A 17384-nucleotide genomic window follows, 5' to 3' on the forward strand; every position below is an offset into this window, starting at 1 on the left:
CTGGAGGGTCCTCAGACATAGCGTTTTGGTAAACTGGGATGTATGGATGCTGTCAGTCTCCCACTTGCTTGCTCAGTCGAGTTTGTTGACGGTGTAGTGGCTGCTGCTTTGTGGCCCGGAGCTCCCTCATGCCTGTGTTACCTTCTGGCTCTCCCCTTTTAGTTATGCTGTCATAGTTAGTTGCCGAAGTCCCTGCTTGTACTCAGTGCAATATGTATACTCATCTCATTATCTCTAGCCGCTTTATCCTGTTCTACAGGGTCGCAGGCAAGCTGGAGCCTATCGCAGCTGACTATGGGCGAAAGGTGGGGTACACCCTGGACAAGTCACCAGGTCATCACAGGGCTGACACATAGACACAGACAACCATTCACACCTACGGTCAATTTAGAGTCACCAGTTAACCTAACCTGCATGTCTTTGGACTGTGGGGGAAACCGGAGCACCCGGAGGAAACCCACGCGGACACGGGGAGAACATGCAAACTCCACACAGAAAGGCCACCTAACAACCTGTGTTTTCTCTCTCTTCCTCCCCCCCAAAAAAAATCTGTCCCTCTGATTTACATATCAATCCTGAGATCAAGATGCTGACCTCTTCTGCTCCTCAGACCTGCCTGATCCATCCTGATGCCCTGTGTCTGGTTGGAGTCTCATCGCATCGCATCACTCTTGTAGAAACGGCCCCCTGTGAACAGTTGAAAGTCACACCTGGAGGACACTCTGGACTCTTACAGTAATGCTTTTATGGTTGAGGACTACGGTTGACTTGCTAACTTTAGGACTGCAGTTGTCATCAAGTTTCCATCAATGAAGAGTTTATAACAATCAACGAAACTGAATTCATGTTAAAACTGTTAATGTTATAGTCATGTTGTCTGTTGTTGCCCAAATGAGGATGGGTTCCCTTTTGAGTCTGGTTCCTCTCGAGGTTTCTTCCTCATGTCATCTGAGGGAGTTTTTCCCTTGCCACCGTCGCCCCAAGCTTGCTCACTGGGGATAGATTAGGGATAAAATTAGCTCATGTTTTAAGTCGCTCAAATGGCCCTTTTCCACTACCCTTTTTCAGCTCGCTTCAGCCCGACACGGCTCGCGTTTCGACTACCAAAAAACAGCACGACTCAGCTCGCTTCAGCCCTGCTTAGCCCCTAAAACTCGCACCGTTTTGGAGTAGGGCTGAAGCGAGCCAAAGCGAGCCGAGTGAGGCTAGGGGCGTGAGCAGACACTCCCCTGTGCAGTGATTGGTGAGGAGGAGTGTCCTCACATGCCCACACACGCCCTGCGAGCACGGTGGGATCTATAAACACCGTAAACCCGGAAGAAGAAGAATTACAAATTACAAGAATTTCTGAAGCCTTACGTGCCTCGCCTCATCTATACGCTCTTGCCAGTATCTGTTGGCGTTGTCGGTGACAAGCCACAGCACCAAGACCAGCACTAACGACTCCATGTCCATGTTTATTGTTTACTATTCGGGTCGTGAGACTACCGCTTAAAAGCTCACTGATGTCACTGTTTGCGCTGCTTAACGACATCACGTGACGTCCACCCACTTTCGCTAACTCCACCCAAAGTGTCCACCCACTTCCAGCCAGCACGGTTCAGCGCGGTTGTAGTCGAAATGCAACTCCAACAGCCCCACTCAGCACGGCACGGCTCAGCCCGACTCGGCCACGTTTGTAGTGGAAAAGCGGCAAAAGTCTGCAAAGCTGCTTTGCGACAATGTTTATTGTTAAAAGTGCTATACAAATAAACTTGACTTTTATTACACACACACACACACACACTGTACAGTCAATTTATAATGTAAAGATTTACAAGGGTCCTGGAACAGTCTGGATTGAAGCTTTTTTACACTTTGCTCTTTTTTCCAGCATCTTTCCTTTCTTCTTCTGGATGGCTTCCTGAATTCTTCCCTTGAATTTCTTTTTTTCTCTTTTTATTTTGGCAAGCTCATTCCTCCTCTTTTCTTCCAAATCAGGATCCTGTGATTTAAAAGAACTATTTGTTCACACAGCAAAAAAAAAAAAAAAAAAAACAAGCATTCCTTCATCGCTAAGGAGTTGTCCTTCCATTCCTACATCTTCATGCATTAAAATGACAGTTGTTCATCCATTTCAAATGGATACTCACTTTCCCTTCAAGAATCATTTGCTTCCTTCTGTTGATTTCTTTCTTCTCATCAAAATCTGTTGCTTCCAGTTTCTACAAAGAAAGAAAATACAACTTTTTATACCCCTGAACGACTTGGTCTCCCAAAACAAATAATTAAAAATCAACCATCAGTCTTACAATCTCACACTGTCGTCTTGTCACATTGACTTGGGTAAGAATCTTCAACACCTCTTTCTCTTGAACGGGATACTCCTTCAGCTTGGCCTCTAAAACAACCAAAACATCTTTGTTTTATTTTAAAATTACTACCACTGACAGAGTAAAGAACTGTCCATAACACGCACAGCATTGATAAGTGACCATTGTAATAAAATATACTGAACATGTGAACGAGCCTTGTACCACTAAAAAGCATTTTACTGTATTTTGTTACGTTGTGATTTTTTTTTTTTTAACACAATGATTTGCTTTGGTTGTGAACTTACGGATCTGCTCCTCAATAGCACTGACCAAGTGAATATCGTACTGTGTGACCAGTGTAATAGAAACACCATTTCTTCCTGAAATACAAAACAAGAACGTTAGCCAGGTGTTAATTCAAACAGTTAAAAGTAAAAGCCATGGAGTTTGTGTGAAGACGATACCTGCACGTGCAGTTCTGCCTACTCGGTGAATGTAGATTTTTGGCAATCCTGGGGTATTATGATTGATGACAACCTGCACTGTAGGTATATCCAAGCCCCTTTGGAGAAATTGTGTGGAAAAGATAATTGAACAGGGGAAAACAAACCCAGGAGTGTGTCGATCAGAAATCTATCAGAAGGACCTAAAGATAAACGTTCTTAAATCTACCACAGTAATCATACCTGGCAGCTACATCTGTGGCTATGAGGATCTTGAAGATATTGGACTTGAACTTGGCAAGGTTCGCAAACCGTTGTTTCTATATTACACAAAAGCAAGAAGGATATAAATACATAAGGTGAAGAATGCAAAAACTATGAATAGAATATGCACAGTTTGACACACACACACACACACACACACCTGCTTCATCATGGAATGCAAGGCGATGGCAGGGAATTTGAACTCGCGAAGCATCATTGAGAGTATCTGGCAATTTCTAAGCAGAAACACACACACACACACACACACACACACACACACACACACAAAAAGCCCGTTAAAGGTGCAACATCAGTTTCAAGTGCTCGCAGTCAGTCATTCAACTGCTTGGAAGCCAAGCTACAACTTTACAAAATGTGCAACTTCTCCTCATAACGATTTATAAACATGTCAAGAGGTGTTGAGGGCGTGTCTATAAAATGACTGACAAGGAGCCAATCCAAATACAAACATTCCAGGTCAAAAGGCAGGTTTTCAAAGTGGGCTCTTTTTTCCGAACTATGTAACACTTGGGCGGCACGGTGGTGTAGTGGTTAGCGCTGTCGCCTCACAGCAAGAAGGTCCGGGTTCGAGCCCCGTGGCCAGCGAGGGCCTTTCTGTGTGGAGTTTGCATGTTCTCCCCGTGTCCGCATGGGTTTCCTCCAGGTGCTCCGGTTTCCCCCACAGTCCAAAGACATGCAGGTTAGGTTAACTGGTGACTCTAAAGTGACCGTAGGTGTGAATGGTTGTCTGTGTCTATGTGTCAGCCCTGTGATGACCTGGCGACTTGTCCAGGGTGTACCCCGCCTTTCGCCCGTAGTCAGCTGGGATAGGCTCCAGCTTGCCTGCGACCCTGTAGAAGGGTAAAGCGGCTAGAGATAAATGAGAGAATGAGATGTAACGCTTGTTCTGATACAATGGATTAAACAATTATCACTTCTAGATCATTTTCCACATTACTTGTACTAGTAAGAAACGAATGACCAATTACTCCTGAGTGGCCCCTCATCAGACGAAACGCTGCTTTGCACTGTGCGTCAACAGCAGATGTACAAGTTTACTGAGTGTCACACATTATATGAGATGTTAATAAAATTTTGGTTAAATTCTGCGACAGATTGAATGACTTGTCGATTCCGATTAGTCAGAAGCTGCCGAATAATTTTCCTCAACAGTGACTCAAACATAATTTTCAGCTACAAGGCAAAAATCACATGATATATTAATACACACTTTCTAATTTGTTACACATTTCTATGGTAACAGCTTACACAGGGACTTGTATGATGGATGCACTATATAAACTGATTAGATACACAAGTGTAGTCATTGCTATGCTTAAGGTTTCTGGGACGAGCATTTTTAGAAGGAGTCTCGGTAACATGACGAGCTGCATATTCATTCAAGAGATAGTGCAAAAAAAAAAAAAAAAGAGATGAGGGGAAAGACTGTTTATAGCTGTTATAATGTAAGCAATGGGGAGCACGGTGGTGTAGTGGTTAGCACTGTCTGTTGCCTCTCAGCAAGAAGGTTCTGGGTTCGAGCCCTTTCTGTGTAGAGTTTGCATGTTCTCCCCGTGTCTGCATGGGTTTCCTCCAGGTGCTCTGGTTTCCCCCCCACAGTCCAAAGACAGAGATTAGGTTGCTCTAAATTGCCCATAGGTGTTTGTGTACTTTCTGTTGTGCTATAGTCACACAAGAGAATTCATGGAAGCTAGCTGAAGGCTTCCTGGATTGCCGACCCTACGGGGATGGCGAGAGACAGACTGTAAGCAATAACAGAGACAAACTTGTTTCACGATGCACCACAATATTAAACTTAACTATAAATGTGACCGGTCACTCTTAACCAATCTTTCACCTGCTCCTGTTAAGGGTCACCACAGCACATCTATTTTCCACACATTTGATTTGGCATACAGTGGTGCTTGAAAGTTTATGAACCCTTTAGAATTTTCTATATTTCTGCATAAATATGACCTAAAACATCATCAGATTTTCACACAAGTCCTAAAAGTAGATAAAGAGAACCCAGTTAAACAAATGAGACAAAATTATTATACTTGGTCATTTATTTATTGAGGAAAACGATCTAATATTACATATCTGTGAGTGGCAAAAGTATGTATGTGAACCTTTGCTTTCAGTATCTGGTGTGACCCCCTTGTGCAGCAATAACTGCAACTAAACGTTTGCAGTAACTGTTGATCAGTCCTGCACACCGGCTTGGAGGAATTTTAGCCCATTCCTCCACACAGAACAGCTTCAACTCTGGGATGTTGGTCAGTTTCCTCACATGAACTGCTCACTTCAGGTCCTTCCACAATATTTCGATTGGATTAAGGTCAGGACTTTGACTTGGCCATTCCAAAACATTAACTTTATTCTTCTTTAACCATTCTTTGGTAGAACAACTTGTGTGCTTAGGGTCGTTGTCTTGCTGCATGACCCACCTTCTCTTGAGATTCAGTTCATGGACAGATGTCCTGACATTTTCCTTTAGAATTTGCTGGTATAATTCAGAATTCATTGTTCCATCAATGATGGCAAGCCACCCTGGCCCAGATGCAGCAAAACAGGCCCGAACCATGATGCTACCACCACCATGTTTCACAGAGGAGATAAGGTTCTTATGCTGGAATGCAGTGTTTTCCTTTCTCCAAACGTAACGCTCCTCATTTAAACCAAAAAGTTCTATTTTGGTCTCATCTGTCCACAAAACATTTTTCCAATAGCCTTCTGGCTTGTCCACGTCATCTTTAGCAAACTGCAGACGAGCAGCAATGTTCTTTTTGGAGAGCAGTGGCTTTCTCCTTGCAAACCTGTCATGCACACCATCGTTGTTCAGTGTTCTCCTGACGGTGGACTCATGAACACTAACCAATGTGAGAGAGGCCTTCAGTTGCTTAGAAGTTACCCTGGGGTCCTTTGTGACCTCGCCGACTATTACACGCCTTGCTCTTGGAGTGATCCTTGTTGGTGGACCACTCCTGGGGAGGGTAACAATGGTGTTGAATTTCCTCCATTTGTACACAATCTGTCTGACTGTGGATTGGTGGAGTCCAAACTCTTTAGAGATGGTTTTGTAACCTTTTCCAGCCTGATGAGCATCAACAACGCTTTTTCTGAGGTCCTCAGATATCTCCTTTGTTTGTGCCATGATACACTTCCGCAAACATGTATTGTGAAGATCAGACTTTGATAGATCCCTGTTCTTTAAATAAAACAGGGTGCCCACTCACACCTGATTGTCATCCCATTGATTGAAAACACCTGACTCTAATTTCACCTTCAAATTAACTGCTAATCCTAGAGGTTCACATACTTTTGCCACTCACCGACATGTAATATTGGATCATTTTCCTCAATAAATGAGAACGTATAATATTTTTTTGTCTCACTTGTTTAACTGGGTTCTCTTTATCTACTTTTAGGACTTGTGTGAAAATCTGATGTTTTAGGTCATATTTATCCAGAAACCTAGAAATTTCTAGCCTAGTAAACTAGACCCACCTGCCTAGCGACCAAAAATATTTTTGCCTAGCGAGTGGGTCTAGCCTCACACCATATCAACAAAACACCCTGGGCATCAAATCGTGCCCGCCAATCACAACGCAAGGTTTTTGTTTGGATTCTTTGGGCGGGCTTTTGCAGGAGTGATGACAAGGCTGCGCGACGCTAGAGAAAGCGCAACAGGAAAGATGGCTACGGCTAGTGAACAGCGCTAGTTTGACTCCGCTTTGGAATCAGTTTTAGAAGAATTAGACTTGGAGTTTTCGTTGAAAGATGAGCAGGAAGAGGCTCTCCGCTCATTCCTTTTCAAGAAGGACGTTTTCGCTGTTTTGCCGACCGGCTATGGCAAAAGTCTGATCTACCAGCTGGCTCCGCTCGTAGCCAAAAGGATGGGGCTAGTTTGTGCAGTACGAAGAATTAATAAACAGCTTTGAAACATTACTTTTTGATTGTTTCTTATTTTCCCGTTATTTTAAATTTAAGGGAAATTATTTCACCAAACACCACTAAATAAAAACTCTCAAAAACAGTTTAAGCAAACCCTTGAAAAACACTTGGAAAAAAATGTGTATGTGGTACAGACTCCAAACTTGTGGTCATTATCCCCAAACTTCTTAAATATCTAGAACCTGTTTATTAATTAATACGCATTTTGAAAAATTATTTAATTTCAAGGCCTCCCCCACTGCTTTCTGTCGCTCTGACTACGTCACAGTCACTGTTGTGCTGATTGGTCAGAGCGTTGGCCTATACGCACAGAGACAGTTTGAAAGACAGCGGGTTGTTCCTCCCACACCCTTCGGAAATGTCTACGAGCGAGGCCAGACTAAATATTCACATTTAGTCAGGCTTGCCAGGCTAAGAAAATTCTAAAGGGTTCACAAACTTTCAAGCACCACTGTAGGTTTTGCCCTTCCTGACACAATCCTCCCCAGTCTATCTGGGCTGGGCCCAGCACAGAGTATGCACTGGCTTGTTCAACCCCAGTGGCTGGGTATTTTACTTAACCTGCATGTCTTTGGACTGTGGGAGAAACCGGAGCACCCGGAGGAAACCCATGCAGACACAGGTAGAAAACGCAAACTCCACACAGAAAGGCCCTCGTCGGCCACTGGGCTCGAACCCAGAACCTTCTTCCTGTGAGGCGACAATGCTAACCACTACACCACCCTTAACTAATTAAAAAAAAAAAAAAGTGCAAGAGGAATAAAATAGATAAAAACTTTTGCACATGCTCATCTCATTATCTCTAGCCGCTTTATCCTGTTCTACAGGGTCGCAGGCAAGCTGGAGCCTATCCCAGCTGACTATGGGTGAAAGGCGGGGTACACCCTGGACAAGTCGCCAGGTCATCACAGGGCTGACACAGACAACCATGCTGTTATCAGAAAATAATCAAATTCAGTGATAAAAGTTACTGTACTTCACATCCAGCTACATCACACCACCACATTGCTGATTTTTTTCCTAGAACAGCATACCTCCATGGTGTTTTATTCCACATTTCGCAAGCAACAGCATTCTGCTCTTGGCTAAATTCATGTCAGTGGAGCACTTGCATCTTGAGATTTGGGTTGAGAATTACTGACACTGCCAGAACTCAGGTCAGATGTTAAATCACCAGTGAACGCGCCATACTAAATGACTCCAGACCATCCGTTCTGACTCTCAACCAAGTTATTTGCAAATTTCTCTCTGCGAAAGCTTTATCAAAGTGAAAACCTATACAGCCTTTATTAACATCCTTAATGTTACTTGAAATCTTACTTGCATGTATTGGTGAAAATCATGATGGACCAGTCCTCGTGTTCATCTTGGAATTTTTGGATAAGATTCACCAGGTAAGCGTCTTTGACTTTCTCGGGTGTAAGGATGTATCGCTGATCTAGCTCTTCCACTGTTCGCACTCTGGAGAGAGGAGGGAGGAAATTACTGGGTGTTATAAAAGAAAAAAAAAAAAATGTTAGCTGTTCGTTCTCGGAGCGTTTCAATTTCAAAAAACGCTTCACTAACGTGACATATTCAGGTAGCTTTTTACACTACAATTACACTTTGCTCCTGTAGGTGCGGTGTTTGTGTTTGACAGAAATACGTAATATAGAAATATAACGAACAGAATGAGAGATAAGCTTGATAATTCAGCCCAAAACCATACTATAATAAGAGTGTGTACGCTGTCTTTGGTTAAAATTCATCAAACTGCAACAGAGTCTAGGAGGGCAAATCTCACAGGATTAACAAACCATCGGTGCAATCCATGGTCAATAAATATACACTATATGAACAAAGCTTGGTGAACACAACCAAATCACACGTGCTTTCTGAACATCCTATTCCAGATTTAGTCCCCATGTTGCTCTAAGGCTTTCCAGTAGATTTTGGAGCATGACTGCAGGGATTTGGTGTTCATTCATCGTTAAGAGCATGAGTGAGGTCAGGCACTGATGTTAGGCGAGGAGGACTGGGGTGTCGTCTGTGTTCCAATTCATTCCAAAGATGATGTTCAGTGGGGTTGAGGTCAGGACTCTGTGCAGGACACCCGAGTCCTACACACACCTTGATAAATCATGTCCTCATGGGCCTTGCATTTTACACAGGAGCATGGTCGTGCTGGAACAGGTTCGAGTCTCTTCATGTCAGTGAAATCTCATATCATCTCTAGCCGCTTTATCCTGTTCTACAGGGTTGCAGGCAAGCTGGAGCCTATCCCAGCTGACTACGGGCGAAAGGCGGGGTAAACCCTGGACAAGTCGCCAGGTCATCACAGGGCTGACACAGACAACCATTCACACTCACACCTACGGTCAATTTAGAGTCACCAGTTAACCTAACCTGCATGTCTTTGGACTGTGGGGGAAACCGGAGCACCCGGAGGAAACCCACGCGGACACGGGGAGAACATGCAAACTCCGCACAGAAAGGCCCTCGCCGGCCACGGGGCTCGAACCCGGACCTTCTTACTGTGAGGCGACAGCACTAACCACTACACCACCGTGCCGCCCTTGTCAGTGAAATGAAATTGTAATTCTACAGCATACATAGACATTCTACACAATTATGCGCTTTAAACTTCGCGGCAAGAGTTCGGGAAAGAATCACAATATGGGTCTGATGGTCAGGTGTCCATAAACTATTGGCCATATCATTGGTTTAATAAAACAGTGAATTAAGACATGCACAAGTGCAACATGAACCTCTCTGCATCAAAATACTGCCCAACATGGCTGTTCTTTTTATGACTTCATGTGATACTGAGAAGTCAAACACCAGCTCCTTGAACAGTTCACCAGGTATTCAAATACCTGTGCACAGCTCTAGTGGTAACAGTTCCACAGTTGTGGTCAGAAGTTTACATACAGTGGCATGAATGTTATCTTGGATATGAATGTCATGGCAATATTTGGGCTTTCAGTAATTTCTTTGAACTGTTCTTTTTCTGTGGTAGAATGTACAGCATACATCTTTAATTTAAAAAAAAAAACCCACACACTAGAATTTGGTGCACAAGTTTTAATTTTCTTTGGGTTTTCTGAAATCAACACAGGGTCAAAATTATACATACAGCACACCTAATATTTGGGTAAAATGTCTCTTCGCAAGATTCACCTTGACCAAACATTTTTGTTTACCATGAACAAGCTTATGGCAGAACTCTGGTTGGATATTTCACAACTCTTCATTGTAGAATTGGTAGAGTTCAGTTAAATCCCCCCAGTCCATATATTTTCAACAGGGTTGAAGTCAGGACTTGTTTTCTCATCTCATCTCATCTCATCATCTGTAGCCGCTCTATCCTGTTCTACAGGGTTGCAGGCGAGCTGGAGCCTATCCCAGCTGACTACGGGCGAAAGGCGGGGTTCACCCTGGACAAGTCGCCAGGTCATCACAGGGCCGACACACAGACACAGACAACCATTCACACTCACATTCACACCCACGGCCAATTCAGAGTCACCAGTCAACCTAACCTGCATGTCTTTGGACTGTGGGGGAAACCGGAGCACCCGGAGGAAACCCACGCGGACACGGGGAGAACATGCAAACTCCACACAGAAAGGCCCTCGCCGGCCACGGGGCTCGAACCCAGGTCTGATACATGTTTGGGTTCATTGTCCTGTTGTAACTCCCAAGTCGTGTTCAAGTTGCTGATGGTTTATGCTGAAGAATTCTGAGGACGTCCTCCTTCATTATTCCATCCACTTCGTGCAATGAACCAGTTCCACTGGCAGCAAAACAGCCCCAGAGCATGATGATCCTACCACCACCACCGGCCATGTACAGTGTCCTTCTGTACATGGTGGTCACTGTGGCCAAACAACTCAATCTTTGTCTCATCTGACCATACAGCTTTCCTCCAGAAGGCTTTTTTTTGTCCGTGTGGTTCAGCTTCAAACTTTAGTTAAGCTTGAAGGTGTCCATTTTGGAGCAGGGGGTTAGTTCTTGGATAGCAGCCTCTTAGTCCATGGTGATCTGAACTGTAGACAGTGATCCATCAGCTTCCAGTTCATGGCAGGGCTGTGCCATGGTGGTTCCCAGGTTGTTATTGACCATCTGTTCCGAACCAATTTCCTTTCAGCTGAGGGTGACTGTTTTCTTGAAGCAAAGTGGCTTGGCAAAGTGACTACACCTCACAATAACTTGCATACAATTGTTTGAACTGATCTCGGGATCTGCAAGTGTTTAGAAATGGCTCCAGGAGACATTCTGGAGTTGTGTACATCTGTGATCCTCTTTCTCAGATCTGCACTGAGCTCCTTGGACTTTCCCATTTTACTGTGTGTTGGTCAATCCAATGAGTGCTGTAAACAAACCCTTTTTATGAAGGCACAGAGAAGCTGCCAGCTGTACTCAATCATGTTCACTAACAGGAAGTTAAGAGACCTTGGTAAGATAAGAGACATTTTGGAAGTTTCAGCACCTCTGCATTAATAATCTAAGTGAGCATATGTAAATTTTTGACCTTGTATGTACAGTGGGGCAAAAAAGTATTTAGTCAGCCACCAATTGTGCAAGTTCTCCCACTTAAAAAGATGAGCGAGACCTGTAATTTTCATCATAGGTACACTTCAACTATGAGAGACAAAATGGGGGGAAAGAATCCAGGAAATCACATTGTAGGATTTTTAATGAATTAATTGGTAAATTCCTCAGTAAAATAAGTATTTGGTCACCTACAAACAAGCAAGATTTCTGGCTCTCACAGACCTGTAACAACTTCTTTAAGAGGCTCCTCTGTCCTCCACTTGTTACCTGTATTAATGGCACCTGTTTGAACTCGTTATCAGTATAAAAGACACCTGTCCACAACCTCAAACAGTCACACTCCAAACTCCACTATGGCCAAGACCAAAGAGCTGTCAAAGGACACCAGAAACAAAATTGTAGACCTGCACCAGGCTGGGAAGACTGAATCTGCAATAGGTAAGCAGCTTGGTGTGAAGAAATCAACTGTGGGAGCAATTATTAGAAAACGGAAGACATACAAGACCACTGATAATCTCCCTCGATCTGGGGCTCCACGCAAGATCTCACCCCGTGGGGTCAAAATGATCACAAGAACGGTGAGCAAAAATCCCAGAACCACACAGGGGGACCTAGTGAATGACCTGCAGAGAGCTGGGACCAAAGTAACAAAGGCTACCATCAGTAACACACTACGCCGCCAGGGACTCAAATCCTGCAGTGCCAGACGTGTCCCCCCTGCTTAAGCCAGTACATGTCCAGGCCCGTCTGAAGTTTGCTAGAGAGCATTTGGATGATCCAGAAGAGGATTGGGAGAATGTCATATGGTCAGATGAAACCAAAATAGGACTTTTTGGTAAAAACTCAACTTGTCGTGTTTGGAGGAGAAAGAATGCTGAGTTGCATCCAAAGAACACCATACCTACTGTGAAGCATGGGGGTGGAAACATCATGCTTTGGGGCTGTTTTTCTGCAAAGGGACCAGGACGACTGATCCGTGTAAAGGAAAGAATGAATGGGGCCACGTATCGTGAGATTTTGAGTGAAAACCTCCTTCCATCAGCAAGGGCACTGAAGATGGAACGTGGCTGGGTCTTTCAGCATGACAATGATCCCAAACACACCGCCCAGGCAACGAAGGAGCGGCTTTGTAAGAAGCATTTCAAGGTCCTGGAGTGGCCTAGCCAGTCTCCAGATCTCAACCCCATAGAAAATCTTTGGAGGGAGTTGAAAGTCCGTGTTGCCCAGCGACAGCCCCAAAACATCACTGCTCTAGAGGAGATCTGCATGGAGGAATGGGCCAAAATACCAGCAACAGTGTGTGAAAACCTTGTGAAGACTTACAGAAAACGTTTGACCTCTGTCATTGCCAACAAAGGGTATATAACAAAGTATTGAGATGAACTTTTGTTATTGACCAAATACTTATTTTCCACCATAATTTGCAAATAAATTATTTAAAAATCAGACAGACAATGTGATTTTCTAGATTTTTTTTTCCCCCCTCATTTTGTCTCTCATAGTTGAGGTATACCCATGATGAAAATTACAGGCCTCTCTCATCTTTTTAAGTGGGAGAACTTGCACAATTGGTGACTTAAATACTTTTTTGCCCCACTGTATAATTTTGACCCTGTGCTGATTTCAGAAAACCCAAAGAAAATTAAAACTTGTGCATCAAATTCTAGGTTTTTTTTTTTTTTTTATTGTTTTGGGCTTTTTGCACCTTTATTGGCTAGGACAGTGTAGAGACAGGAAATGAGTGGGAGAGAGAGAGAGAGAGAGAGATGGGGAGGGATCGGGAAATGACCTCGGGCCGGAATCGAACCCGGGTCCCCGGATTTATGGTATGGCGCCTTATCCACTTGAGCCATGACGCCCCCTAGTGTTGTTTTTAATTCAAGATGTATGCTGTACAATAATTCTGCCACAGAAAAAGAACAGTTCAACAAAATCATCTCATTATCTCTAGCTGCTTTATCCTGTTCTACAGGGTCGCAGGCAAGCTGGAGCCTATCCCAGCTGACTACGGGCGAAAGGCAGGGTACACCCTGGACAAGTCGCCAGGTCATCACAGGGCTGACACATAGACACAGACAACCATTCACACTCACATTCACACCTACGGTCAATTTAGAGTCACCAGTTAACCTAACCTGCATGTCTTTGGACTGTGGGGGAAACCGGAGCACCCGGAGGAAACCCACGCGGACACGGGGAGAACATGCAAACTCCGCACAGAAAGGCCCTCGCCGGCCACGGGGCTCGAACCCGGACCTTCTTGCTGTGAGGCGACAGCGCTAACCATTACACCTCCGTGCCGCCCACAAAATCATTGAAAGCCCAAGTATTCCAATGACATTCATATCCAAGATGACATTCATGTCACTGTATGTAAACTTCTGACCACAACTGTATGTCACCTAGCTCAGGTACTACATGGGTAAACTGGTTAAATGAACAAACATAAGGGTGTTTATTGAAAAAATAAAAGGTTTTCAATAAACGCATTGAGATGATGCTTCCTTACTCAGATTTGTGCTCCCAGAAGAAAGGCTTGTTCATAGCAATGCTCTTGAGCTCCTGCAGCGTGTCTGTCAGTGTCGCACTGAAAAGCAGTGTTTGCCGTTTCACCGGTACAAGCTCGAGAATAATTTCCAGGTCCTTCGTGAAGTCTGTGCAGCCCTGCTCCAGCAAACGATCTGCCTCATCCAAGATCTAGTGAGAAAACAAATTCATATCAACATTTATGTTCTGCTTTGCTCGAGAAACCTTACAGATACTAATAAAAGTCTGGGTAAGAATGTACGTGCAACAGCTGTTTTCTTACCAAGAATCGGAGTCTCTTCATATCAAACGTGTCCGAACTTCGAATGTGATCTGCTAATCTCCCGGGTGTCGCGACAACAACGTGTGGCTTTTTGGAAAGCTCCAAAGCCTGAGTCACCATATCTTTTAGAGAGAAAGAAGAAAAAAAAAAAAAAAAAACAGAGCCTATTTTACCAACTCTTAGACAGTATGTGAGAAACAGAAGAGTGATGTCTGATTATAGATTTAAAAAGAATCAACGCAACTGTCTTGCTGTTTATCAATAGAGCCTGACCGATAAATCTGTGCACCAATATTATCGGCCAATATGAGCCAACTGCAGATAAATCAGTATCAGCGTGTATAACAGCTGTCAAACGATGATTTAAAAAAAGAGAGATGGAAGATGGATCCTTCAACCATGTTATGAGAGTTGTCATTGCGTAGTTTGTCCACCAGAGAGCACACTGCAACTCCACTGTTGGCAACACAAGTGTTTGAAACCCACAAATCCCAACAATCAGCTGATCCAAGCAACCTCCAGGATGATGATGTATGTTAGTTTCATTTGACCCATATTTTTCTCAGAGATAATATATTTGTGCTTGAATTTTTTTATTTGTAGTTTCTCTTTGATGTTCATGTGGCAGGCCCACTCAAAACGCACTCACCATTTCCTTTAACGCTCATTAGTTGTGGTACTCTATCGTTTATAATGGCTGACTTTTTTTGCATTTCCTTTACATTTGACTTATCAAAACTTTAGTTTGTTTTACAGTACTTCTGTTCAAAGTACTACTTATGACAAATTTATTTTTAGATTGCATTCTCATGTATCTTGGTGAGGACTCATAAGGCCACACCAATTTAATTAGTTGGTTCTCGGATTTTTTCAGGAAAAATATGAAGCGAGCGGGCGAAATAAACATAAAAAAAAAAAAAAAAAATGCTCTGATGGTAAAATTAGCGGTGGAAATAGACCAAACAATACAGGCAAACCAGTAAACAGATAGGGTAAATAAATTATTGAATTACAGTCAATTGAACATCTACAATGCACAGAAAAAAAGATTTGACCAGGAGTAGGCTACTTCACAAGTCTTTAACGAAAGTGAAAGGGGCGATTTGATTGGTTTTCGACGTAACGTGATCTCACATCACGTGACCTTTTCCGTTGGCGGGAGTTTGATTTCGATTTTTTTTTTCCATTTTGCATTTTCTTCAAGCGGCAATTCCAAGAACCAACTAATCGAATTGGTGTGGCCTAATTATACATAATAAATGTTCGGGAAAATCTTTGTTTATGTTATGCGTTTCTGAAAAAAAAAAAAAAAACTTAAATCTCAAAATCGGTCAGGCTCTACATCTTAAATGTCCAAATTTGATGATGGGGGAACACGACAAAGTTACAAGAAACCAGATTATCCATTTCCCCCCACCACCACCACCATGTCGCTGGTGGTAGGTTTTACCATTTCCAAACCCATTTACTAATTTTCACTCTATATTAATCGTGTTTAAATTTAGTTTTCAACCATACCCATTCCTCCAACAATGATACAGTCTCTCAGTCCCAGAGGCTTTCCCAAAGCCCTAAACTGTTCAGCTATTTGATAAGCCAGTTCCCTGAGGAGTCAAGCAAAAAACAACATGAACACAAAGTGTAGTGTATATAGCACTTGTACTATTTTATACCATGTGAACAACTTCTTATGTGGCTTGAAACCAAGGAATAATTTAAAACACTACTTAAATAAAGATAAATCAACCTTGTGGGCGTTAACACCAAGCAGAAGATGCCGTAGGGATCTTCAGACAACTTCTGCAACACTGGAAGTACAAATGCTGCTGTTTTTCCACTTCCAGTTTTCGCACAGCCCATACAGTCTCGACCTTCATTTACGGTGTAAAGACAGCAAATGAACACATTACTATCTTTAATTTATTTATTCACTCACTCCCACTCCCCCCATTCACCCACCCACACCCCCATTCACTCCCTCACCCACACACTCCCACCCTCACCCTCCCTCCCACTCACCCACCCTCCCACACACATTCACCCACCCACACTCACCCCCATTCACTCACCCACACCCCCATTCACTCCCTCCCGCTCACCCACATTCACTCACTCACCCACCCACACTCACCCCATTCACCCATCCACACCCCCATTCACTCCCTCCCTCCCACTCACCCACACTCACCCACCCACCCTCCCACACATTCACTCACTCACCCACACTCACCCCCATTCACTCCCTCACCCATACTCCCACCCTCCCACTCACACACATTCACTCACCCACCCACACTCCCAGTCAGTCCTGAAAAGTAAGACACACACATTCACTCACCATGTCCTGAAAAGCAAAACACACACACACACTAACTCATTCACACTCACTCAGTCCCGAAAAGTAAACAAACACCCAATCATACAAATCACTCACTCAGTCCTGAAAAGTAAACAAACACACAATCATACAAATCACTCACTCAGTCCTGAAAAGTAAACACACACACACACAAAATCACTCACTTACTCCTGAAAAGTAAACACACATTCACTCACACAATCATTCACCACTCATTCACTTACCATGTCCTGAAAAGCAAACACACAATCACTCACTCACTCACTCACTCACTCCTGAAAAGTAAACAAAAACACTCACTCACCATGTCCTGAAAAGCAAACAGAGAGAGAGAGAGCCCACCTTCCAAAATAGCTGGCATGCAGTTTTGTTGCACTGGGGTCGGTCGGTTGATACCCATCTGTTTACACTGATCAACCAGCCACTCGGACAGGCCAAGAGACACAAAAGTTGCCATTCTGAATTAATCAAAAATTACCACGAAGATCTAAACAATTAGGGTGACTGTTACCAAACACAACCCATGAACAGTATCGTGTTTCGTTTTAGTCTTATATCCACCAGCGCTATAATCCAAACACCCTCGTGGAGATGTCAGTTCGGCGCACCCGGTCTACGTCATAAAACCGCGTCCCGAGGACGACAGAATAACGCAATACAATTTAATTTGTTATAAATTCAATTAAATGACATATTAAGGAATTTAATTATCGAAGTCTTAA

The 17384-nt window shown here is 43.5% G+C and overlaps 1 protein-coding gene across 1 annotated transcript; it reads right to left on the bottom strand.

Moving 5' to 3' along the window:
* Positions 1 to 1738: 1738 nt before the first annotated feature.
* On the bottom strand, positions 1739 to 17369 carry ddx49 (DEAD (Asp-Glu-Ala-Asp) box polypeptide 49). Its single transcript, XM_060941596.1, has 13 exons — positions 17005 to 17369; positions 16051 to 16174; positions 15822 to 15907; positions 14304 to 14425; positions 14004 to 14191; positions 8279 to 8419; positions 3162 to 3237; positions 2981 to 3057; positions 2759 to 2856; positions 2600 to 2674; positions 2292 to 2380; positions 2133 to 2204; positions 1739 to 1984 (listed from the first exon to the last, which is right to left on the bottom strand). The coding sequence occupies exons 1-13, from the start codon at positions 17117 to 17119 to the stop codon at positions 1814 to 1816; spliced, it is 1434 nt and encodes a 477-aa protein (XP_060797579.1). The 5' UTR covers positions 17120 to 17369; the 3' UTR covers positions 1739 to 1813.
* Positions 17370 to 17384: the final 15 nt, after the last annotated feature.

This window comes from Neoarius graeffei, chromosome 15 (genome assembly GCF_027579695.1).
Source record: "Neoarius graeffei isolate fNeoGra1 chromosome 15, fNeoGra1.pri, whole genome shotgun sequence".
NCBI lineage: Eukaryota > Metazoa > Chordata > Actinopteri > Siluriformes > Ariidae > Neoarius > Neoarius graeffei.

What these genes read in the sequence shown, in the direction of transcription:
- ddx49 (XM_060941596.1), bottom strand. Translation starts at nt 17,119, where the DNA reads ATGGCAACTTTTGTGTCTCTTGGCCTGTCCGAGTGGCTGGTTGATCAG. An exon ending in AGGCAGAACTGCACGTGCAG is followed by an intron (nt 2,675 to 2,758) that starts GTATCGTCTTCA and finishes TTTGTATTTCAG; the next exon opens with GAAGAAATGGTGTTTCTATT. An exon ending in CAAGACGACAGTGTGAGATT is followed by an intron (nt 2,205 to 2,291) that starts GTAAGACTGATG and finishes CTTTCTTTGTAG; the next exon opens with AAACTGGAAGCAACAGATTT.